Source organism: Sebastes umbrosus, chromosome 3, assembly GCF_015220745.1.
Source record: "Sebastes umbrosus isolate fSebUmb1 chromosome 3, fSebUmb1.pri, whole genome shotgun sequence".
Classification (NCBI taxonomy): Eukaryota; Metazoa; Chordata; class Actinopteri; order Perciformes; family Sebastidae; genus Sebastes; species Sebastes umbrosus.
Genome location: NC_051271.1, coordinates 30690536 through 30716975, shown reverse-complemented (window position 1 = coordinate 30716975; position 26440 = coordinate 30690536). Strand labels below are relative to the sequence as shown.

Genomic DNA, 26440 nt, shown 5'->3' with positions numbered 1-26440 from the left:
TTGAATTGATGCGAAGGAAGAAGGACGTTACCGCTTTTATTGTTGTAGTCTGAGTAACGTGACGTCATATCCGTTCCGTATCCGTCAACCAAAACAAACCGCAGTGAGCCAAAACGAGAAAGTAGAAAAAGGCAGAGGGTCCACGTGGATGCTACCTGAACCCTCACATTTTAAATCCAACGTGGTAAACACTACACACACAGTAAAGTATGGAAACACTTTGAGTTTCACACATTGCCAGGAAAAGCAGAGCTAGACATCATGGCTAAAGCTGCATGCTAACTCTGTCATGGACAGGTAATGTTATCGTAAGCTTCAACTGTAGCGCTCATATAGTGCCATTTATGTTAAATGCATTTAAACGACCCCGATGGTGCTGACATGGATGTATAAAGACAACAGAGCTGACGAAGAGCTAGCGATGGACTTGAAGAGTCCATTTTCTTTCAAAATAAGGTGTTTACAAAGGGAACTGTATATACAAAAGATATATATGGAAATAAGATTGATTGGATTATATTCACCAGAAGTATAAAACATTACATGTCCCTTATAAATAAAATAAAAAAATACCACTAAGTTGTGAGGGAAATGTCTTTATTCTTTGATTTTTGAATTGCTGGAAAAAAATGAATAAATAATGCCTGACAATGACTGATATATCTGACTTCGGGACATCTCTGACTACATTAGGTACTGAAAATCAAACATTTTTACTGTATTAATTTAGATATTTTCCAAAGTAAGTGTATGATTCAACTTGTTCCCATGGTCTAGTGATAAAAAGTTAACAAAAAGCACAATAAGTCTAATAACAAATCGCAATACTTAAAAATCGCAATATCCAATCAGCACCCAAGTATCGGGATAGTGATAGGTGAATCGTCCCAGCCCTAGAAGACAACATACATACTGACATCATATGCAGTCTTTTGACAGAAAAAAGGGGGTCTCGGGTGCCAACTTCCATAAAACTAAGGTTTTAGTGCGTCAACAAAGACAGAGAATCCTTCATTCTCTGTGACAACTTTGAGATAAATAAACTGAATATAAAAATGTAACAGATAATACTAAAGTCAAATATATCTCTGGTGAATTATGAGACATACAGTGCCTCTGGCTGCAGAACACTGAAATAGCTGCCAGCCTGCTGCCGCACACTGGAGGACTGCCAGTGGAACATTGAGCCAATTTAAGACTATTACATCCCGTAAGCTTACATAATTAACATTTAGCATACACACACACACACGTTTGTTTGTTTAATTGAACTGAGTTTTATAGGTCATGTCTTTTGAACTTTGACAATAGAAGACTTGATTCGGTCACTCTACAAAGATTGAGAGAGAACAAAAGGACGGAAGAACAAATGACAAGAGCAGCATGAAAACATGAGTCCAGCTAATTGCTGTTAATGTCTTCACTGCGGTCAGATCTGTAACTGAAGAGGCGCGATCCGTGTGTGTTGGATTGCAGAGATCGCAAAACGGTGCGGTATGCAAAATGAGACACGTGGAGTGATCGAGATTGATGGGGGAGATGGGGTGATGGAGGGGGAGGCCACACACACACACACACAATCACACACTCACACACAGAGAGTGAAAGATGTCTGGGGTGTTGGCAGAAATGTGAGAGGGATAGCAGCCTTAGGAAGCGCTCATCCTTACAATGGTAGCTGATTAACACAGCCTCACCCCGCTGGACGATCAATGACTGACTGGAACTGACTCTGTATTACATCCTTGGAGAATCGAGATTGCAATGTACAGTATAAATAGACATTACATGCATAAATTAGAGAGTGTGTGTGTGTGTTTGTGTGTGTGTGTGTGTGTGTGTGTGTGCGTGTGTGTGTGTGTGTCTTGGCCATCCATAAAAGACACCTCGCTTTTATCTCAATTATTGGACTGACCTGTGCCATTTCTGCACCTTGGACCTTGGCTGTTTTCTCTTTAAATTACTAATCAACTCTCTTGTCTGGCACCTCTATAGCTCATTATTTTATTCAAGGCCGACTCGCTGGCACGCACACTACATCCCCGATTGATTGGCAGCACTCTCGTTCTGAGCGCCAGAAAGAAATGAAGGGAGTATTGATGGAGGAATCTCACTGTAATCCACTGGGAGAGAGCCTGCAGGAGGCCGACTAGAGTTAGAGTTGTGAGAGGGAGATTCTGACAATATTCACATGCTGTGGGGTAGGAAGGGACCCCCCGAGACTTGCATCTGGTTCTCGGCCATAGTTTATTCGGCGGCGGGTAACAAACATCAACTAAGTGCAACGTAAATTATGCACAACTGGTGCCAAGTTCCACTTTTTTCGAGCAGTTTCAGGCCAGACGAGTGGCTTCTTTCCACTCCCTGCACCAACACACGTATATACTGTACATTAACATTAAGCTCAATCCCTACCCTGGTTGCCACAGAAATACCGGGCAGAAGAAGACACTTCCTACTAAACAAATTCTAAAATACATATTGTATTGACCTATTGTATTTCTATGCAGAAAGCTTGAGGTCTTTATGCCCACGCAAAAGTGCGGCATTGTTTCCACATCAGCTAAAAGTTTGCAGAAACTACATTCTCAAGGAATGTCTACAGGTATAATAGACGAAGCCACCGCCAGTAGCAAGAAATGCTTTCGGCCAGTATGGCAGTGGGTCAACATGGGATTAACTTGTGGCCCATTTCAGTTTACAATGACCTCCACACTCAACCTGTCACCTTGCTGCTTCTAAGCTTTGGCTTAAGACCAATACCCAATCAAGCCTCATGACCGCTCACCAAGTAGGAGGCTTATGACCTTCTTTCGCTCGTAGCGGTACTTAGGAGAACACACTTTTGTGGAAGTAATGCTGATCTGACAACCTCATTGCGACCTCTACCCCGGGTTTTTTTCAGCTACTCCCGTCTCTCTACTGGCCTGTTTACTCCCACTGTTTACTCACTTGAACCAAATACTCATATCTTCCATTCATAAGCAGCAATTACTGACTGTTAATTTCAGCAGATTCAACCTGCATCTATCCTCTGCTGTTGACCTGGCAAACAGGAGGAGAAACTCATATCTGATAATGACTATATGCATTTAACTTTTCTACACATACACCTCATCAATCCTGTCGACAGCCCGGTCGCACGTAAAAGCGTGAATGCCACGATAATGCATATGCATCCGCGCATAAATGCTACGGTAAGAGTTAGTGACGCAGTATAAAAAGCAAGAAAGACCACTCGTGGTGGGTGGGTGTGGAGGTGGATGGGCCCAACAAACACCAGACATTTAAACAGGAGACCCGTGTTCGAGATCGTTGTTGACTGGTGTTTTGTGTTGTAAGTAACGTTAGTGTCGTTTGTCACATGACGATCGTCGTGTGTTTTTTATTGACGTTTGTACTGTAACATGTTTTCTGTAGTTGGGTTACGTTGTTCCCGCGCGTATTTGACCTAGTTTACGTACTTATTTTAAGCCCAACCATGATGTTTTCCCTTACCTGAACTAAGTGGTTTTGTCTAAACCTAACTGCGGACCTTTGCGTGGCATACAAATGACACGTGAAAAGGCTAAATTGCATACTCATGACACACGGAATATTCCTTTAATGTCGTGGTATTTACGGCTTCCTGTGAGACCGGGTTGCTGTCGACTACCTATATTACTCGTGTCATCCTCCTTCATCCTAAATTCCCTCCCCGATTTAATGGAAAACATAAAACGCTCCCATCTCATAATTCACCTCTATTCCATTTCTTCCATCTGACCCGGCAACCCTGCAGACCTTTTCACCTTCCTGCCGGCTTGCCGGCGCCCACACCTCCATTAAATAAGACAGGTCAATTTAATCGGGCAGCAGCATGGACAGTCCCAGTCTACATCTGGCCCTGCTCAAAACCATAGGGCACCAACACCCCTCGAGGCCCTATTCACAGCCTTATTAGTGGCACTTTTTGTGAGGGTAATCAAACACAGGTGCTCGCCAGCAGCTTCAGAGGACTCCCCTGGGACACGTTTACACTACTGAGGGACTATGGGTAAGACGGCCGGACGCTAGCTAATAAAGATACAGAGCGATGAGGGATGAGGGAGGAAGGGCGGGGAACAGAGAGTGCAAGACAGAGAACAGGACATTTTCTGTGATGCATCAAAACCGACTTAAAATGAGTCGTTTGACATTTTGGGAAATGTGCTTATTCGCTTTCTTGCAGAGATAGATGAGAAGGTCGATAGCACTTTCATGTCTGTACGATAGATATGAGGCTACAGCCGAGCTGACTGGAAACGGGGGGGAAACAGCTAGCCTGGCCGAGACTTTGAAATTATATTGCGAACAGCAACTTCCTTCTTGCAGATGAGGCAGGAAGCAGTCGCATTTAATTCAATTTCCAGGAAAAAAACAACTTCTCCTCAAACTGTCTGTGCCCTAAATCAACCACTCTTTTAGACTTAGAAGAAGACATTTGTGTGTCAGGCACATCATGTTTACAGCATGGTGATAAAATTGTAGATTGAGGCTCTACTTGATAAATATCATGTGAAATAAAAATCCAATTTTTAGGCTCTGATTTTGGAGATTTGTTAGTAAATTAAATGATTACTCTTGAGGCGAGACACTCCAGGCAAAAAGCGTTTTTTTGTGCACTGTTCAATTTTGAGATTTGGGGTTATTTTGCTTCCATAACACGTCTTCTTTCAGACTAGTGGAAAGAAAACATCCAAAATCCACATTTCTGTGTTTATTTTAATTCACTTTGTCTATTTGTGTGTGTAGATTTCTCCTAAATTCACAAAACGTTAGCGTTAGATAATGCCTCATTTGCATATTGACAAATTTTAAGAAAAATTGTAATACAAAAAATAATTGTCTTAATGTAAATAATTGACTGAGGAAGTTTCATGGTGATATCTATTAATTCATGTTTTTTACCCTATTCACCTGTAGTGTCTTCAAAATGTATGTAATTTTATCTTTTATCTTTTAAGGCTGCTTTCTCTCATACTCTGAGCCAGATATCTCCACTTGCTGAAGGTTTTTACAGAGGGGTTTGTTCATATATCATTCATAGCCTGATTATACAACATTTTATTCCTAAAAACATGGCGAAAATTGTTTTTTTTTATGGCTGCTGACAGTATTTTCTGATTTATGGAGTGTAACAAAGAGATATCCAGTATTTCTGCTGTAAAAAGCTTTGACTCTAACATGTCAACAAAATAAAACAAAAATCTTGAACCTGGCTTTAGCCAATGTTCAGAATTCTGTTCTGGAAATGTTTGCAAATAGGCACATATTTGATAAAATAATGCCTCATTTGCATATTTAAACATAAGATTTTCAGGAACACCTTGCAGTATCCTTCTTCTTTTTGAAGCTCAATATTACATTTTTGAGACTATGTCAGACAAATGTTGATCCCAGTGGGCCAGTGGGTCTGAGAAGTGAAGCCAATGCAGAAGTGCCTTTAACTTGCATTCTTTCTAACAGCCAGCAGGGGGCGACTCCTCTGGTTGCAAAAAGATGTATCTGTCTGATTGTATAGAAGTCTATGAGAAAATGACCCTACTTCTCACTTGATTTGTTAGCTCAGTAAACATTGTAAACATGAGTTTATGGTCTCAATCACTGGTTTCAAGTGTTCATCTGATGTTCATTTAGTAAATTATGGTCCCATTTAGAGTCAAATAGACCATAAAGCAGGGGATGCTTTAGGGCGGGGCTGTCTTGTGATTGACAGGTCGCTACCATGGCGTTGTCCGGTTTGGGTGTTGTCCATGTTTTCGTCTTACAACTTAAACCCTTTCACAGTGTGTTTTCAGTTCATGAAAGTAAATTATAACCTTTTTGGTCACTAAAAATGTCTTATTCGGCGTTCGGTTGTACTTAGTTCCACCCTCTCATGTCGCTTCTGGTTGCAAAAACCAAGATGGCGAAGGCCAAAATGCCGTTTACAGTCTATGGTTCCACTCTTTCATAATTTTCAAGGCCATAGGTTGTTGTATTGGGTTACATTACATCACAATGTGTTCCTGTTATTTTGTCACCCCCTGTCCTCCTCTACCACAATATGCATGTGTATATACACTGCGGTAGAACAAGGACTAAACCATCAGTCAAAGTCATTCTACTGTAAAAGATTTGTCCAACAAAGAGTAATATACCTCTCAATGTCAAGTCTGACTTGAGGTGAAATACTAATTTTAACTGTGTGGGCTGTAAGTGGTCCTACACTAAATCATGCTGTAAAAAGGCCTATAAAGGCAGCTGGGAGGCGGCAGTAGAGGAGTGAAAAGAAAGACATATCTGTCTTCCTTTATATCTAAAGGAGGACAGGGAACACATTGTTAAGCCAACCATATGGTTTATCTAGCAAACTCCGGCATATAGCTTTAGTATAATGGGTCATATCTGCTAAGTTGACAAAAAGCGCTGAGTTACTGCTGCTACGCTGTGCTGTCTTATTCAAGCTCTTTCTGCTCGCATTTTGAATGACAGATGGACAAACTGACTGACTGACAGCCACTGCACGGTGCCAGACAGTGAATGCTTTCTCAGGCTGAGCAACCAGATAAAAGCCACAGCCCACATCGCTTCTCTGTCACTCACGGTTTCACGGGCGAGACATGTATACGGGGCTTAGTGAGACAGGACCCCCGCATGGCGAGGTGCGTCCTGAGGCCTGTACTACGAAGCCAGTTCAACGCTATCTGGCTTATCTAACCCTAACTCCTGCTAAGCGGTCCTACGACGGTGGTTATCAACTCAGTAAATCAACCCAGGGTTTCTCAATCTGGCTCTGAGCACGTTCACATAAAAGGGGCGGGGTTTGCAGCATCTGACCAATGAGAAACATGGACAAGTCTACTGTCAGCAGAGCGGCACATTTTACAAACCAAGAGCAAATTATAATATTAGACAAATACGAAGAAGGTAAACACATAATCCAGACTAAAAGTAACACAGTTGAAGCTGCCAAATGCAGGAAGGAGAGCTGGCAAAAGAAAAAAATTGCAGATGCGTGAATGCGTAACTTCACAAAACTTATTAATTTTAACGGAATACTCAAAAGTCAGATCTAGTCGTCTAGATGGGGCAGTGACATTATAAAAAGATTTCAGAATAAAACGGATGAATAGACACACTTTATTATGCCCTTTGATAATGTTGTGGCGTGTATGCCTATTTCAGCCTTCTTTCAGCTGCATACCCATCTCCGGCGGTGTGAAACGGACTTTGGAGCAAATAAAAAAATAAATAGAAAAACATACTTACAAGAGGTAAGCACCCACAGCCTACAGCCAGCTGTCCTTCCTGCATTTATCAGTTTAAACTGTGTTGTTTTTAGCCTGGATTATGACTGTAACTTCTTCGTTTGTTACCACAATTACCTTGTGCCTTTTCTACTTTTTCTTTTCAAAAAGCTGACTCGTGTAAATTGCTCAGAATTCCAATGTACTTAGGTGCAAATGGCAAATAAAACTCTTGAATCTTGAATATTATCATGAGATCAATGCACCGAGCTCTGATTGGTCAGTAGGCGGTGCTTTTACACGAGGTGATCTGTTATCTGGAACATAACCTGCTCCGGAGCAGGTTAGGTGTTCAGCATAAGTTACCATGGCGATCTACCCCGGTAAGAAGTGAACCACTGTCGTAAGACTGAAAACCCAGAGTTCACCCTGAAGTTACCTCGCTAACCCCAAATCCTGCCTCGTAGTACAGGCCTCAGGTGTACGAGCGTGATTCACCGGCACAAACACAGCAAACAAATTCATTCACAAGTTTGTTGGCATTTCTGCCTCCTACAAAGCCGTGTGTGATAAACCAGAGAAAAAGGTCAATTTACATTCACTCAGTTAATTTTGTCCCTTTTTAAAAAGACAACTCTGTGGCTGTCACATCACAGCCGAGCTGCTGTATCCTAAACAGGCGTCGTGGTAAACAGAAACACAGATTAACATAACAAGACAATCAAGGGAAGCATTCCAGTGTGAAGGTGAGAAGACGTTCTATTAGGAAACAACAAATAAGCAGCACATGAAGCGCTCATCCCTATAAACTTGGATGAATTCAATCAATTTACATTTTACAAGGCCATTACAGGCACCGGTTTAATTGTGTGGGGATGCGCCGCTATGAGCCTTGGCAAGGTCGCCATAGCAATGAATATAAGGCCACCATGGCAATGAGCTGTATGTCTCACCTCTAATTATATGCTGAAGAGCTGTGTGTGTGCTTCCTATGCGGTGCTTAGGGTTTTAATGGAACTCATTTCCTGACATTGGCAATGACCGACTGATTGTTTCGCGGCTCGTGCCAAACAAATGACTTCAATGCAAATTAAAAAAATAAACGCCACGCCACGCAGGCCAATATAATGACTCACCTCTGCGAACTGCAACCTGCTGAATGTGCTGCTGGGAGGAGCGGTCAGCTTGAAGTTCTTCTTGGGTGCCACCCAGGTCTCCATGGTCTCCAGCTTGCTCGTTGCCAGATTGGTGGCGTGGTGCTTGACCAGGTAGCCCTGGAACTGCTCCGACTGGAAGTAGAGATGCACCGACACCGGGTGGCCCATGGGGAAGTACCTGGCAGAGCAGCGAGAGAGAGCGAGGATCCATTAGCAAACCTGATACCCGCTGACCTATCCGCTGTGCCGCTTCGCAGGGCCAGCGGTGTAAGAGGAGGAGAGTATCTTGATTCATCTGGATAACGTCTGGAAGGAACCTTGGACATGCTAATGTGGCCGGATGCTAATGTATCTTCACAGTGAAGATTAGTGGGGAGTCAATGTGCTCTGTGAGTGTGTGACATGGTGGACATTAATTCAATGACCTTTAACAGGAAACCAATTGGTCAAAGACATGTACAGTGCACTGATATTTCCCATTAAGCTTTGCTTGTTGGTTGCTATGCCCACGCTTAGAGAGTTTTATGCTTGTACATAAATGCTGCAGTAGATCGAAGATAAGCAGTGGTGGAAGAAGTATTCAGATCTTTTGCTTGAGTAAAACTAGCAATACCACAGTGTAAAAGTACTCTGTTAGAAGTAAAAGTCCTGCATTTAAAACTGTACCCAAGTAGCGCCAAAGTAAAAGTACCGAATTTCCAATTTCAGAAAAACAAAATATCACTGGATTATAATTAGTGATACATTAATGTATCACTAATAGTATCATTAACATTGCAGCTGCTAAAGGTGGGGCTAATAGAGTGCTACAGGAGTGAATCCTAAAACCCGGAACTGAGTTAGCATTTTAGCACTTCCAGTTCCCTCGTCTGGAAGTCAATGGGTTTTCCTTCCATCCATCCATTCATCCAGCCAGCCAGCCATTATCTGTAACCGCTTATCCTATTCATGGTCCAGGGGGGCTGGAGCTGATCCCAGCTGACATCAGGCGAAAGCGGAGTTAACACAAGCTGAAGAGATTTAAACGTTTTGTTCTACAACATAAAATACATCAGTAAATATCTTACTCCTGAATTTTGAAGCCATTATGTATCTAAAAAAAGTGGCTAAATGAGACTACTAAATGTCATCCCGCCGACTCGTCCGCCTTTACGGCCTTGTTGTGTTTACTCACGTTCATGTGACTGTGGTGTAGTTTGTTTATAGCCTAAAGTTAGCTTTTTACTTCTGGTGATTGCATTTAAACTTCAAAAATCATAAAATCAAAATCATAGAAGTGGTGTTCTTTTGTGAAGATTATCTTGCTGAACAAAACGTGTAAGTATCATAAACGTGTGTTTGCCACAGAGCTTATTTTCTGCAATAATCCAAAAGCCAATGGAAAAATCCCATTGGCTTTTTTTGTCGAGGGAATCAGGGTGATGCTAACTTCCTGATTGGCCTACAAAAATACGTCATCCCTGGAGCACTCATTTCAATTACTTTAAATACTGCCAGGTAGGTTAATCCATATTAATACATCATCATTTATTTGTTGATTTATATTTTGTATTAATAATCTGAATCTTTAAAGTAACTAGTAACTGATGTCAAATAAATGTAGTGGAGTAGAACTATTAGCAGAAAATGGAAATACTCAATTACAAGTACCTCAAAATTGTACTTAAGCACAGTACTTGAGTAACTGTACTTCCACCACTGAAGATAAGTAATGAGCTAGTGAAAAGTTAATTAAAGCCCAAGTACCTCAAAGTAAGTAAATGACAAACTTCTTCTATGCTAATAATTGCTTTACTGTGTGCTGGTTGCTTCGTCATGTGCTCTGGCTCTGAAGTGGAGATGATGGTTAAAGAAGACATCTGACGGTCGAGACCACAGTGCTCTGCTAAGCTAGAGAAAATTACAGAATAGTCATGGGCGGTGTTGGCAGCGGACTCAGATTAGTCAGAGTTCTGAACACACACAGACAATCCGACTAAACACATTACAAGTTTTGCGGAAACAAAAAGTTGAACTGGGTCAGTCCAGTCAGCTGAAACCGAATGAAGGTCTTGCCCCTGTGATTAGTCTGTTGTTTGTTTGCATGTGGCTTCATACGTGGCAGAGGGTCGGCCCTCGGGGCAGCCAGCCCGAGTGACTTCTGGAAAAACGAAAAAGGGGCCAGGGTGGGCACTGCTGGGGAACACTCCACAGCTGCTCTCTGCACACGTCCTGACTCCTTCGCGCCCAGATTCCTCATCCTTCGTCTCCCTTGAATTCGTCTTTATTCTCCCTCTTTTGCACATGCACACACACACGGATTAACACACACACTGTTCCTCCCTGCTCCCCAGTGCCCATGGCCTCATCAGTATTCCACTAAAGGACCAGGAGTCAACCCGTCCCGGTAAATGCTACCCTGACAAGCAGAACAGCAAATATTTACACCCACAAGGAGAGCCGAGCAAACTCCCCTCCCCTCCTGCTCCCTTTCTCCCTTTATCCTCTTCTCTATTTCCCCATCTGTCTTTCCCTCGTCTTTGCTCCTCTCCTCTCCCCTCTTCTCCTTCTTTCATCCTGCTTTCTGTCCTCGTCCCTCAACTCTCATTCCCCCCCCCCCCTGCTCCGTCTTTCCCAAAAGAGACGTGGCTGCCAGTGTGAGAGGCAGCGGGAAGGGGTCGGGGCGTAGCCTGCACAGAAGCTCCATTCAGGCTTTTTACTCCGCAGTCGCTCCAATCGAGTCACAGCGGGCTGCTAAAAAGAGCCAAATCCCTCTCTGTGGCCTTTTCCTCTCCCTTGCTCCAGTCTCACACTGAGGCTGACCCGCCCATCTGTTGGTAACACATCTGAATTCTACATGCATGCAAAATATGTGGGGCCACACACACACACGCACGCTATATGTGGCCGTACTTGAGACCTCAGATCAGGGCTGTTTCATTTCCCGATTTTGTGCCTCCTCGCTCCTCTGGTTTGTGACCCAGAAATCGATCTCAGCGCTCCATCTTGAGAGACATCCCAATTCCTAAAATGCATCTTGAAGAGGGGTGTATCCTTTGCGGAAGTGTTTTTGGCACCCACGACGTAAAACAGGCACGACACAGAGTTGGAATAATCTCAAACCATGGCAGGACTCTACAAATGTAACTGCTCCTTTTCTTTTCATCAGGTGTAGTTATTTAATATGATCAAACTTTCTGCCCTTCACTGTTTGTGCAGCGTCTCAGTAGGCGCTGTTCTGACCACGTTCTTTAATGATATTTCACCTTGATATTACTTGTGTTTTTATCTTGAATGTAGGCTACACCCAATTCAAGTGCTATAGTCGTGACATGATGTTTACAAGTACAAACAGCTGCTGACAGCAAATTATTATATCAATAAGAACATTTGGTAACACGTCATTTTACAGGTCCGCAAATTTCATGGTAATTAGGTGATATTAGCAAGTAACCTATTAGAAATTCCTTTGGAATTACTGCCAAATTACCCCAATATTTACCTCAAAATGTATAAAAAATTACTTTATTATAAACATTATTTAATAATTATATTCCGTTATTTCCCAATAGCTGGTAATTTATTTCATTAATTTATTCATTTCCAGGAAAAGAATACAAAGATAGTTTATATGCTTTATTTCCATGCCTGCGGATAAATAGATGATAATTAGCAAATAACTTATTTAAAATTTCTTAAAAAAACTACCTGAATCATTACATTAGCTACCAGGTTTAATTTGTGTAGACAATTAGTCACACAATCGTGAGATTTGTGCCTGATCAGAAGTGTTTTTCTATTAGTTTTGGTTTTCCTCCTCCGATGAAGAGCAGCACACGGCCGCTTCTCAAGCCTGAGGGCCCTATTTCAATGATTATATGCCATTTTAGCATGTAATTATTAAATAATGTTTATAATAAAGTAATTTTTGATCAATTTTGAGGTAAATATTGGGGTAATATGGCAGTAATTCCAAAGAAATTTCAAATAGGTTTCTTGCTAATTATCACCTAATCACCATGAAATTTACGGACCTGTAAAATGAAGTGTTTCCGAACATTCTCTTACATTCTAATTTGCTGAATTTCATGATGTCATATAGACAGCAATGTGTTGTGTGTAGGATGATATATATCACTCACATAATGTCACTCTTTTTTTATATAGTATAGTACTTTGCATACAAACATCTGCAGTGCTTCACAATAAAATATATAAAGGATGTAATATGTGTGTGTTAAAAAAAAAATCCTGACATCCGTTCATTCTTGTCACATTATGCCACTTTGTGAATTGAATTAGTAATATTAAATAAATATAGCCTATAAGTTGTCATGAATACTGTTCTGCTCATCTGACCTGATCATAAAATACAGCGGTATAACAAAACAATGGACAGCTGCTGCAGCGGTGCCACATGCCATATTTAATTGACATCGCTTTAAAATGACGACTCCGAGGCAACATTGTCTCACTTGTTAAATACCTGTTGCCTCGACTCCTCTGTCCTCGCGAAAGGAACCGAGGATGTACAAACTGGGAAATGGAAAAGGCCTCTTGACTTGAATAAGACATGTGTTGTCGAAGTGAGGACTTTATCTGCTGTGACCTTGATCGGTTTTAATTACTTGACTTGATCGGTAAAGTTCCAGATCAATAAAACACAAATAAGGCCACGTCAGACACACGCTGTGTATTTAATTATTAGGCCTGTAAACCCGAGTGTGGCTGAATTAAAGAAAATCACGAGGCTCATTTTACCTTCTCCTGCGTGATCTTAACAATGCCTCACTGCAGCTGTGACTCATTGTAGCTCACATTAATGAGTTCCTGATGTTTGCTCAGAATCTAGTATCATACACCTATCTTGCAACACATTGAAGATTATTAGTAATACCTTTTTGTCTGTATATTATACCAAGCATTATGAGATATAGTGTATTATTAAAATTATTAAATTATTAAAATGGGTTCTATGAGTACCCACGAGAGAGACATGCCCACTTTATGATAATCACATGCAGTTTGGGGCAAGTCATAGTCAAGTCAGCACACTGACACACTGACAGCTGTTGTTGCCTGTTGGGCTGCAGTTTACCATGTTATGATTTGAACATATTCTTTTATGCTAAATGCAGTACCTGTGAGGGTTTCTGGACAATATTTCTCATTGTTTTGTGATGTTAATTGATTTCCAATAATAAATATACACATACATTTGCATAAAGCAAGCATATTAACTCACTCCCATGTTGATAAGAGTATTAAATACTTGACAAATCTCCCTTTAAGGTACATTTTGAACAGAAAAAAATGTGTGATTAATTTGCGATTAATGTGATTAACTATGGACAATCATGCGATCATCACGATTAAATATTTTAATTGATTGACAGCCCCACTTGCAACACATTGAAATTTTTTAGTAATGCCTTTTTGTCTGTATATTACGCCAAGAATTATGAGAAAGAGTGTAATATTCATGGCTTCCACCCAGTTATGCTGCAGTGATTAATTTATGAAAGAACATGTCACAGACCAAGCACGGCTGTCTGACACTGTGTGTTCAATTATGACATCCTATTAAGCCTTGGAAAATGTGGACTACAATATTATATGACAGCATATGTGACACATAATATAGAAATGTTGGGTTAGCCCCAGTTTGTGCCTCTCATGTATTACCATTACATTCAAGTCACAGAGCATCTGACTTTCCGAAAAAATAAACACCTGGCGATGTTTGAAAAAACCCACAAGGTCGTTTAACTAGACTTCCTGTTGCTCTGACAGTATTTCCAGAATTCTCAAAGTTTTTTAATCTGTACCTCAAGTTACGACTGTATTTCTTTCCGGAGATGATATACTGTATGTCCTTGCTCTTTTTTGTCAAACGCAGTCAAAATATAAATGCATTATTGTGCATTGTAATATAAAATATCGTAAAAGGAGCGTTCATATTTACCAAAATAACTGATGATAATAATTTTGTTTCACATCTGCAATTTAAGCAGCGGTGCAAATTCAGGAACGGGTTAAAAATCTTTGATATTGTGCAGCAGACGTAATATATTTTTTTTACTCCAGATAGTTACAGGGTACTATAAAAAACATTTATATAGTCCTGCTGTGCTATTGGTCATTTCAGAAAGGTGAGCACATACCACCTAAATCATTAGTTTTATTATGAAACCAGCATCTCATCTGTGTTCAATTAGCTCCGTCCCAAATAACATGGAATGAAAGAATGTGGACTCAGCTATGTACAAACACCATTAAAACCGCTTTGCAAGCATTCAGACACCTCACAGACTCCATCCTGAGGACTTGAGATTTAAAGGGGAACTACGCCCATTTTCAAACTGCTTACATGTTATTCCTATGATCTAAGACAGTCCAAAAAATATGAGTAAACATGAACAGTTCTCTCCCAAATCCAAAAACTAGAGTGCTAAATCTCAAACTTGTGATGTCATAGGGTATAAAGTGTGGAGCTGCTCCATAGACAATGAATGGGGAGAGATGCTATAAATGACACAAAGAGCATGATCTGAGTATTTGGGAACATTTTCTGTTTCACAACTGACAACACTACAAGAGAATAAAGTTAATTTTGGGTATAAAAAAGAAAACAAACATTCTGTGGGTCCACAAATTCAGTCTCCCATTCATTATTTATGGAGCAGCTCCAGACTCTATGCCATGTGACAATGGTTCCCAATTTAAATGGTTCCCGTAAAGCCCCCCTACTTAAGTCTAGGAAACATGTTTTTTTAATTAAATCATCTTTCTTTAATGAACAGAACTCATTAGTTTCATCAACATAAGTAAAGTGATGACGTCTTGACGGATTCAACAAGCAAATACAAATACATAATTTTTTTTTTTGTAACAACTTAATTAATTTACTATGTTAGAGTTAGAGCCAAAATACAATTTTTGTTATTGTGGTTAAATAAATATAATTCATGGTGTTGTTAGATTGCTGCTAGAACGCCCAGTTAACACTGGTACGTAAAGCAGGAGAGCAAATCGTTTTTTGACCGCAGTGAAAATGCTGTTTTTGAAAGGCTAAACTAACTAAATATTTCGTTAGCAAAAATATATATCTTTTTAAATAGTTTTATATACAGACTTTTATATAAATTATCCAGTAAGTGTGATATTACGATTTTAGTTACACATGAGCAAATCTAAATTTGACATCCTCAGAACAGGCAAATCCTGGCGCACCCCCCTGTGATCTTTGGCACTCCCCTATTTTCACAACTATTGATTGAACTTTCCTTGGCCTTGGAAATAACACATTGGAATTCTTAATTTAGGTGACGTTCCCCTTTAACCCAAAAGGTTTAATACAACTCACACATAAGGTGCGACATGTGCATGCATGTGTTTAATATAGACTGACGTATATATACACGGACACACTAACTGGATCACTCCTGGGTTGACACGCCCATATACACCTAATAACACTCACATACATAAGATGACACTTTACATACACATACACGTCAACAGCATCACTCTTGAGTTGCTTGCATAAACACTCACATATATACAAAACTACACACACACACACACACACGCAGACCATTTACATGAGTTCTCTCTATTTCCTGCCTTTTGACCTTTGGCCTTTCAGCTTTCTAAAAGTGCTTTTACGTGTAAATATTAAAGACTGAGGTTTGCTTGTTTGTGCTTTTTCTCACAGGCCCATTTCCTGGCAATGACAGAGGTTTGGAGACCACCACCCCCACCCCCCCACCCTCTCTGTTATACATTCAAAGACACACATGCATCTATGTGACCATCTTTTCCCCAGTCTGCTCTCTTTTTAACAGATGTATGAGTAGAAACAGCTGTAGCCGATGGATGGTTTTGAGGTCTGACAGATGGAAACATGCTTCCTTTCTCTGCTCGGCTTTACCCGCAGGACTTTACAGAACACCCACAATGAAGCGGCGTGTGGGGGCGTGGGGGTAGCATTGGACGCCCTGCTGCACTGGAGTCCTGCTTACAACGACCAAACCATCACAATAAGCAAACCATCTCAGCTGACACGAGGCGATCACTTTCGCATCTCCTTATACAACAGCAAGTGACGCTGCACTCGAAAACGCTATCAGCCAGTTCACCTGAGGAGTTTTGAAACTTTCCTGGGTAGAACAATATGAATTGGCAGCTTGGATGACAACCAAAAGAAACTACAGCGGATTCAATCACAGTGTGTCTCCATATATTGTCAAAGCAACTGCTTTCTATCATGCTGTGTTCCGTACATTCCCCGTTATCCTGTTTCATGTGGGGAAAAGTCATCTTAATGTTTATTGATGCCATTAAGAGGAACATAAAGGTGTCATCTTAACATCTGCTGCTATTGTAGGTGTCGCGTTTGTTGTTTTATCTTTTGTTTTCGAGGTGAGATGCTTTTTATGAGACACGCGGGGCTTTCTGTCACACGTACACAAATTAGCAATTTACACCTTTGTTGCGAATCAGCATATTTCATTTGTCACTGTTTTTTAATCACTTTGGGTTTCATCGCTGTGCAAGTAAACTAAAGGGAAGCTAACCTAAAATGCACCGACACCAGATGCTACTGAAAACATATGCTGTTCGAAACCCTTACTGAAGTACATGAAGCCTAAATGTTCCATTTGGCCATTAAATATGAAAACAGAGTGTGGTTTCCCGTTTAACCACATACAGTATGTTAACAGCACTGGAATTTGTACATTTCCACTAATAATAAACTGGCCTGAAGGGACAGCTTTCAATGCTCTGACCCATATAGCCTCATTATCTCTGGGATAAACTGACGGAGGGTCATATCGTGTTACAAAATGAATAGCATTACGCAGAGTTCCCAGCTGCCTGATTGGAACTATTCATTGTCATCCTGTTTTCCACGACATATGATGCCAGGCAGAGACGACGCATCAATACAAAAGGTTTTTTCTGTTGTGGTTTCTTGTGCTAACATGGGCGTGGCAGGCTTTTGAGAGCGAAAACAAACCGAAGTGCACCTGTGAATGTCAGCGCAGGTGTGTCGTGATGAGCGAGTATTTGCATAATGTGTTTACGAGACCAACCTGCAGCTGTGATCCTGTGGGTTTCCCTGCAGCGAGGCGGCAGCTCTGGCCAGGCCCAGCCGCGTGAAGGAGTGGAAGTACGTGAGCTGCGTGTCCGACAGACTGGACACGCCGTCTGGCTCGTCGTACACGCTCTCCCAGTACGAGTTTAGGCCCGGCGTTCCCTGGGGAAGCGGTCCAAACAGGTAGGCATCCAGCTGGTTCACTATCTCCTGGTTCACGCTGGCTTCAAACTTCCTGGCAAAGAAGGTGGGCCGCACCGTTTGCTGCAGAGGGAGAGGGAAGGAGGGAGTGAGGGAGTGAGGGAGGGAGGGAGGGGAGCATAACAGCAAAGCAGGGAGGGAAGAGATAAAGAGCAGAAAAAAGAGGAGATTAGGAAATGGTGGTGTGCCAGGATGGCAGGGGAACAAATATGTGTTAGATGTGTGTGGAAGTGACGTGTGGAAAGAGAGAAGAAAGAGAAGGTAGAGTGAAGGTGGTAGAAGGTAGCAGATAAAAAGGAGGTAAATCTTTTCTGTATAGATATGTGAATGAATTATTACATACTGTATGTTAAATAAAAATGACTCTCTCCTCGGTCTCTCTTTGTCATCGTTTTGCAGAACAAAACGCTCTATAGACCTTTTCATTGCCATTCTGTTGCTATGGCAACAGCTTTGGTCCAAGTTTACTTCCTGCCAGCTACTGCATTAACAAACATTGCAACAGGAAATACAAAAGGGGCCCATTTAGAATGTTTATGTTCTCCATAGGGCTTTTAATCCATTACAATATTTAATCGTGATTAATTGCATGATTGTCCATAGTCCTTACATTTTTTATCTGTTCGAAATGTACCTTAAAGGGAAATTTATCAAGTATTTAATACTCTTATCAACATGGGAGTGGACAAATATGCTGCTTTATGCAAATGTATGTATTTATTTATAATTGGAAATCAATTAGCAACTCAAAGAAAAACGACAAATATTGTCTAGAAACCCTCACAGGTACTGCATTTAGCATAAAACAATATGCTCAAATCATAACATGGCAAACTGCAGCCCAACAGGCAACAACAGCTGTCAGTGTGTCAGTGTGCTGACTTGGACTATGACTTGCCCCAAACTGCATGTGATTATCATAAAGTGGGCATGTCTGTAAAGGGGAGACTCGTGGGTACCCATAGAACCCATTTACATTCACATATCTTGAGGTCAGAGGTCAAGGGACCCCTTTGAAAATGGCTATTCCAGTTTTTCCTCGCCAAAATGTAGTGTAAGTTTGGAGCGTTATTTAGCCTGCTTTGCTAAAAGCTAGTATGATACTGTATGGTTGGTACCAATGGATTCCTTAGGTTCTCTAGTTTCATATGATGCCAGTATCTTCACCCTAGCTTTAACACTGAATCCACTACAACCTAAAATCAGTTAGTTAATGCTTTAAAGAAATTAGTGACGTTAAAACAAATTTTTACTTTTGAGAGCCCTAATATTTATCCATCCCTTCATCATCTCTTTTCTCACCAGTTCCTTGTATTTGTCGCTCTGTCTGGCCTCCTACATGCCTTTTTCTCACCCTCTCTGTCCCTGCCACACTCTTGCTCGTGTGGTTTGATGGTGCATCATGAAATCTGCTGCCTACACGGCTTGGCCTACACACAAAGACATCTTTTCAGTCCCAGACACAAAACTATTTGCCGATACCTTTACCCAGCACAGAACACCTCAGTGCTACGAGCTAAAAAAACCTAATCAAGTAGACTTTTTCTCATGCTACGAAGTGAGATGTTGGTGTGCGGATTCACACTGGTACCAGATGATGCATTAACACACTGTGATGGGCTACAGATATCAAATGAAACACGAAGGGAGGGAGGCTTTGGTTTTTACACATTCCCAGATTTTGTGTGTTCTGACATGCCCTCGGTGCAGTCAGCTGAAAGCACCAACCTGTCACAGCCTGTCTTTCCAACACACTTCCCAAATGCACCTCATTCTGAAACACATTACTAAACAATGATGCACTAAGACAAAAGGCACATCACCACTCTCCCTCTCCAGAAGCCCTCCCCTGGTGAGTGCACTTCAAAATCACTATGCGGGGGAACTCGACAGTTGTACCTTTTAATTATTCTAGTCATCTGTGAACCAAATGGAAGCCTATTTTACTTGTCTGCAGAGTTAATTTTGTTAACGAAAACTATGACGAAATATGTTCTTGTGTGACCTTTTTTTCTATGACTAAGACGAGACAATGACGAGATGACACAAGGTCATAAAACATTAACGGTGACGATATCAAACATGCATATCGTTGACAAAAAAAGACGAGACTAAAATGTAGTTTAAAAACTAGGGCTGTCAAAGTTAATATGATATGCGCGTTAACGCAAATTCGTTTTAAAGCCACTAATTTCTTTAACGCATTCACACAAATGATCTTTCGAAGTTTGCAGTGGGCTCAGTTTTAAAGCTAGAGGGAAGATACTGGCATCGTATGAAACCAGAAAACATTAGGGATCCATTGGTGCCAACCATTTCACACTAGAAATAAGAACGCTTTTACGCTAAATAACGCTCCAAACTTGCGCTAAATTCTGGCGAGGAAAAACTGTTGCTGACAGCTGTTGTTGCCTGTTGGGCTTGAGTTTACCATATTATGATTTGAGCATAGTTTTATGCTAAATGCAGTACCTGTGAGGGTTTCTGGACAATATTTGTCATTGTTCTGCGTTGGTAATTAATTTTCAATAATAAATAAATACATATTTTTGCATAAAGCAATCATATTTGCCCACTCCCATGTTAATAAGAGTATTAAATACTTGACAAATCCCCCTTTAAGGTACATTTTGAACAGATAAAAATGTGCAATTAATTTTTGATTAATCACAATTAATTATTTTAATTGATTGACAGCCCTAGTTTAAAAACATAAAAACAGCACCAAAATCTTGCTTTATTTTTGTCACATTCCACTTTCTCTTCCCCTTTGTCTGTCACTCTCTCTCTCGCTGTCTCAAACACACACACACACACACACAAAACGCTGTGGCGGTAGCGGCGCTCAGTCCGTCTCTGTCCTTCTTGTCTCACACCTCAGCCCTGACAATTATGCTACTATAATGCATAAAGTTGATGGTTTGCGGGTCGGGTTCAGGTGGTTCAGTAATGCATATTTCTACATGTTGGATGGGCAGATTGGCTCTCATAACGTACCGGCGGGTGTGACTGAACAGCGCATCATTAATGAGCACAGTCAGTAGGACTCAAACTTACTGCAAAGCTGCATTCTTAATCATTCAATCTGTGTCTTTCATCAGATAGTGATAAGATACAATTTTATGTGAAATAAATTTGACTAAAATGACAAATGTTCAATATAATCTGATGAGTAAACAGGACTAAGATTAAATAAAAAAAAAATAGCTGACAATAATTAAGAGAGAAAACATTTTGACTAAAAACTAATGACTTTTCATTGACTAAAACATTTTGAGTTGTCGTCGACTAAAACTAGACTAAAACTATGAAGGACAAAAATGACAAAAATGTGACTAAAACTAATGAGCATTTTCATTTTAAGACTAAGACTAAATCTAAAATAGCTGCCAAAATGAACACTGCTTGTCTGCATCTTCCCCAGTGTTAAGGTTCTAAGAGAAACACTGATCGTGCGCTGCGCTCAACTGCATATTGAGTCCTATTAATACGGCGGCCTGGCTGGCTTTTGGAAGGGCTGCTTTGTTCCCAAGGTTGGACTTCACTGATACCAGGGTGCCAACCAGACCTAGCAGCAGTGCCAAGGACCTGTGGTAATGTGTTGGCACTGGGCTGCCAGAGTCTGTGGCGAGACAGACGGCAGACGGGTCTGGCGAAGGGAGAACTGAGGTCAGCTTTGACTGGTATGTGAAGGACAGGAGAGACAAAGTGAGTCACGGCACCTTAAAGGATCTGACTCAAAGTGATATTTAACTGTGGCAGTTTTCACTTTTGTTCTGCAGCTTTTACTTTTTAGGAGCACATTAAAAGTCAAACTGCGATAGCGACTTTCTCTGGGGTCCTGGAGTCACTGCCACTCATTCACTTTCATTTCGGAAAGCTAACTAACGCTCCTCTCCCCCTCATACTGAAGGCAAAGAGGATCTAATACTATTAATTTTTTTTCCCTCTCAGGGTCATACTAATCGAGACATAATTTTGCACATATTGATTGTGAAAGCTGTGGGGAACGGGCTGGATGCTGAGGGTGGGAGGACAGACCTTGAGGCCAGAGAATTTAGAGATTGACTGCTGCTGATTTCCCACGACATACTTCTCATTTTAATTTCTGTATGTTTGTAGGTTTGTCTGATGTCTCTGATTGACATCTACTGGAAGATATGGCCTTTTATCCCAGTTAAGCCCAGAGCCTGTACTTATCAAACTACCAAAAGGGACATTTTGGACTTAAATGAATGCTGAAAGTACAAATCCTTCACTTTTACTCCTACTTCACAGAATCTTATTCATTTTTACTTAAAATACTCTAACCCTCTGAGACCCACAATAGACCTGTTTTTGTCTTTTTTAGGGGGGTACAGGGGGTCTTTAGGGGGAGATAGCAGGTCAACAGTAGATGTCACATAGAAGTGGTGTACATCATCTGAAAGCTGGGAACCTGGAGATTAATTTGAGATGAAGCTCAGCACAGTGTGTCAAGTTGTTCTGGTAATAAATCAGAAATATAATGAATGAATTAATAAAAATAAATTGTAACATTGTATAAGGGGTTTAGAACATGATGCTAGAAGTATATGATGCTCATTTATGTCTCATAAGTTGTTGCAGCAATTTTTTGGGTTGATGCCATTTGTTATACAGATTTGGTGCTAAATTTAACATTTTTTTCCACTCGAGAATTGTTAAAAATGATTAATAATCCCTCCAAAATACCACATTAAGACACCAAAACCTTGAGGAACACCATATAAAAAGCCATGCTGGGATTTGGTATCAAAACTTTTGATATTTGGAGATTTGTGCCAGAATTGCATTTTTCAGTGATTGGATGGCGAGCACTTCTGTTCTGGAAACTGATCAGAAACCAGCAGTTTATATAGCAGCTCAGAATATATATATATTAGGGCTGTCTTTCAATTCAAAAAGATTTAATCGTGATTAATCACAAAATAATCACAGATTTTTTTTATCTTTTCAAAATGTACCTTAAAGGGAGATTTGTCAAGTATTTAATACTCTTATCAACATTACCCCAAATTAATTTGCGATTTATTGCAATTAACTATGGACAGTTATGTGATTGATCGCAATTAAATATTTTAATCGATATATATATATATATATATATATATATATATTTATATACACACACACACACACACATACATATCTGTAGTTGATTTTTCCAGTATATTATATAAATTGAGTTAAAGACCAATTTCTTCATTCAGTTTCACTAGCAATTGCAGTCCAATCATCCTTGGTTGGAGGGTTTGCCTGCAGCTATTTCTTGCTAGTATTTCAAAGAGATATTCGACCTGCACCACAAGTTTATCAGAGATTTAGCCTCTGGTATTATGCAACGATGAGAGCAATTAACTCCAATTCTAAACATAAAAAAGTTAAAGGTATGAATATGTTAAAAATATGACAATGGTCAGCACTGCCTTCAGTATTCGTTTGTCCCTCAGAACGCTTTTGTATAAATTTCAATTTTTGAGCTTTTTAACAAATTTCTTTAGAGAAAAAGAAAAAGTGTGATTCCTGAATATTATGGGCCCTGACCTCCAAGTGCCATTAGCTCTGCTTTTGGCCTCTATATTGATCACAGAAGGCTGCCGAGCAAAAAGAGATTTTCTCCACACTGCTGTTGTGTGTCATTATCACCTGGAAGCGGTGGAAGTCTGCAGGCTTGAAGTCATTAGGGGAGCAGCCACACCAGTCGACGATGTGCTTGTACTGGCACTTGCAGCCCAGTTTGCGGTTCCAGTTGGTGATGCGCAGGTTGTTATCCACCATGCTCTCACAGTGGGCGCTGTTCTCCAGCACCGTGTGGAAGAACGACTGGGTATTGAGGAACAGGAGAGGGAGACAGAGGGAGGGGGAGCAGACACAGAGAGGCGAAATTAGAAATTCATATACGTTACACCATTCAATTCACAGAGAGGAAATAGAGTCAGAGACTGGAGATTCACAGTAGCTCATGATAAACATCCAATTTCCCAACAGAGATCATTCAGTTCTCATCCAATCCTTGTATACGGTTGAAAAGTCAGCCTTTACATCTCGCCTTCACATTATGATTTTATGTCCGCCTCCGACTTCTTTTCTTTCCTGCACATCTAACACAGCGATGAAAAGAGAACAGTGGATATTGTTTTCTATACGTGATGCAGTGTAAGTGCAAAGCAGCTCAGCTGTCAGTGGAAGGTTAAGAAACACCTGAAAGTGTGAATGCGGTGTGTGTGTGTGTGTGTGTGTGTTACCTCGGCAGGCAGCAGAGTGTAGGCGTAGAAACGCTTCATGTTGGTGACCAAGTCGTCCTTGGAGTTGATAACATATTCGATGAACATGCGGTTGAGGAGGAACCAGTCGGACCCGCCGTCCACCGAGATGCCTTCTGGGATTTTTCGGTCGCCCAGCCTCCACATGTGGGTGTCGCACTCGAGGAACAGACGATCCAGACCCTGCTTACGGATAAACCTGGCGAGCACACACAAAGATACAGTTACACTGCCGACTACTGATATAACTAAATATACAAACAGTGAAGGCTAATTCTTTTTGTGAATTTACATGGCGGAAAAAAATAGAAACATGCAGGTGAAAATTAGACTTTGAAAACACAATTTGCATAAAAACAAGCACTCTGCAGATCTTGTTTTTGCATTTAGAGGGACACTTGTGTATAATCAGCAGCTCATTTGTATTTTCTCCCGTTTTTTCTCTTTACTTTCAATAAAACAGAAGAAGTTTGAGCTGTGCTTGTCACAGGAGGCCCTTGTTGACTTCAGGGAACACTGTTTCATTGTTTCAGTAGGAAACAACATTTGAGTGCTTGTAATAAAATCAGGGTGAAAATCTGTATCTGCTAGGGCTGTCGCAATAACCGCCATATTGCAATATCGCACTATTGATAAGCCAACCGCCACAACTTACTATGTTCACGTTTTTTCTTCCTTTAATTCTTTGCGATGGGAGCCGCCGCGTATTTACATTACGCTAAAAAGCCAGAACCCCCGAGTCTATTCTGCACTGAGCGCTGCCTTTTTGGTGTTTTTTTTCTGGTTGCAGAGTTGAAAAATGTTCAACTTTGGGTCAAATGCTGCGCTGTCACTTTTTAACACAGTCGTCCAATCACAATGGAGGAGGGGCGGGAAAAAAAACACAAAGACCAACTGTCATATCTTGCATGTAGGCTACAAGTGCTGAACAACAACAATAATGGAGAATGAATACGCATAGACTGGCGGGTCCGTCCTCTCTCCCTATGTGATGCAACCAAAGTGCGTCAGCTGAATAAAAGGCTGCGCCTCGTCGCCCATCTGAGTTCTACATTTAACAATAAACAAGTACTAAATAAGTTTTAAAACGGTAATCTTTGTCATTTAAAAAGCAATATACCTAATAATAACCTAACAATATAGTTTTATTTATATACCACTTAAATCAGGCATTTTTTTTTTGTGATTAATTGGTAAAAAAATAACGAAAGATGTGAGCTAAAAAAGAGAAGTGTATACACTGAGAATTGATGAAACTCAACTGCTAACAGCTAACTGAAAAAATTCATCATTTAAAAAAATAATTGTGATTAGTTTAGTATTACAATATATCCAAACATGACTTTCCAGTAGCAGAATGTGTCTCCTATCCTTGGGCCTAAATGACTTGAGAAATGTGTCGTTCGCACTTGTCACTACAGACTTCTATCAGCGACTAGAAGAGTGACACCCTGCATACATAATGGATGGTGTTACTCCTGCGAATGTATCGAGTGTTAGATGGAGGGAGTCAAATTCAGGTCGAGCAGGTCAGACTGTTCCCTCTGTTATCTGAACAGTGACAAACACTGTTGATGTATTGACCTTGTGGCTGACACCACACATACGCGGATTACATTTTAAAATGCACTCAGATATTTTTCAATTACTTTCATTTTTTCCATTTACTCATACGTAGACGCAATATAGCGGTGGATTACGGATATAATTATTGTTGTTAAAAACTGAATTAAATCAGGAACAAACAGCTCTCATCAAACAGCGCTGAATAAAACACTGTGATTGCAAATAGGTACTGCTGAGTCATGCTGACTCATGCATCCATGATTTTTTTTTAATAATATATATATTTTTCGTGTGTTTCGGGGTTATTTTTTACAGGTGATTTGTCGCGGGGGGTGTGATGAGGCATAAAGTAGAGGGCGGCAGGGCGCCGGCAGCAGGAAAAGGGCGTTCTGGCAGCGACCTCGCCAACTCGCCCCGTCAAAGAAGGTTAATTAATGAAGCCACAGATGGGAGCTAATTGTATTATGATTCAGTGACCACGCCGTGCTGGCAGGAGTGCGCTGTGTGTGTGCGCTCTTAGGTGCTGCTGTGTGTGAGTAAGTGAGACAAACACAGAGAGCTAGCCAGAGAGTAAGAGAGAGGCTGGAGTGTTGCGTGGGGAGACTAAAATAAAGTTTGAAAAAGATATGCATCTCACCTGGCGTTTGTCCCGGCCATGTGACTTGATGAAGTTCATGTCTCTGTATTTGGACAGGAAGCCCACCAGCTGGTTGTTGGTCCTGAAATGGAAGAAAGGACTTACTTTTGACTGGGAAACATATGGGGAGACCTTGCTGGAACATCGATTTTTTGCGGCAAATACATGTTAAAGGTACAATGTGAGCTTTGGAGGAAAATTATGCAAATGTATCCATCTGTTACTGGTTGCTATAAAAACAAACTTCCTTAAAGACACAGTGAAAT

General features: G+C 40.7%; 1 protein-coding gene across 1 annotated transcript in view; it reads right to left on the bottom strand.

Moving 5' to 3' along the window:
• The window catches only part of xylt1 (xylosyltransferase I), a 103987-nt gene that overhangs the window by 7385 nt on the left and 70162 nt on the right, over positions 1-26440 (bottom strand). The window contains 5 exon segments of the mRNA XM_037764802.1: positions 8387-8585; positions 17485-17750; positions 23355-23531; positions 23954-24176; positions 26182-26256. Of these exon segments, the coding sequence (XP_037620730.1) occupies positions 8387-8585; positions 17485-17750; positions 23355-23531; positions 23954-24176; positions 26182-26256 (940 nt within the window).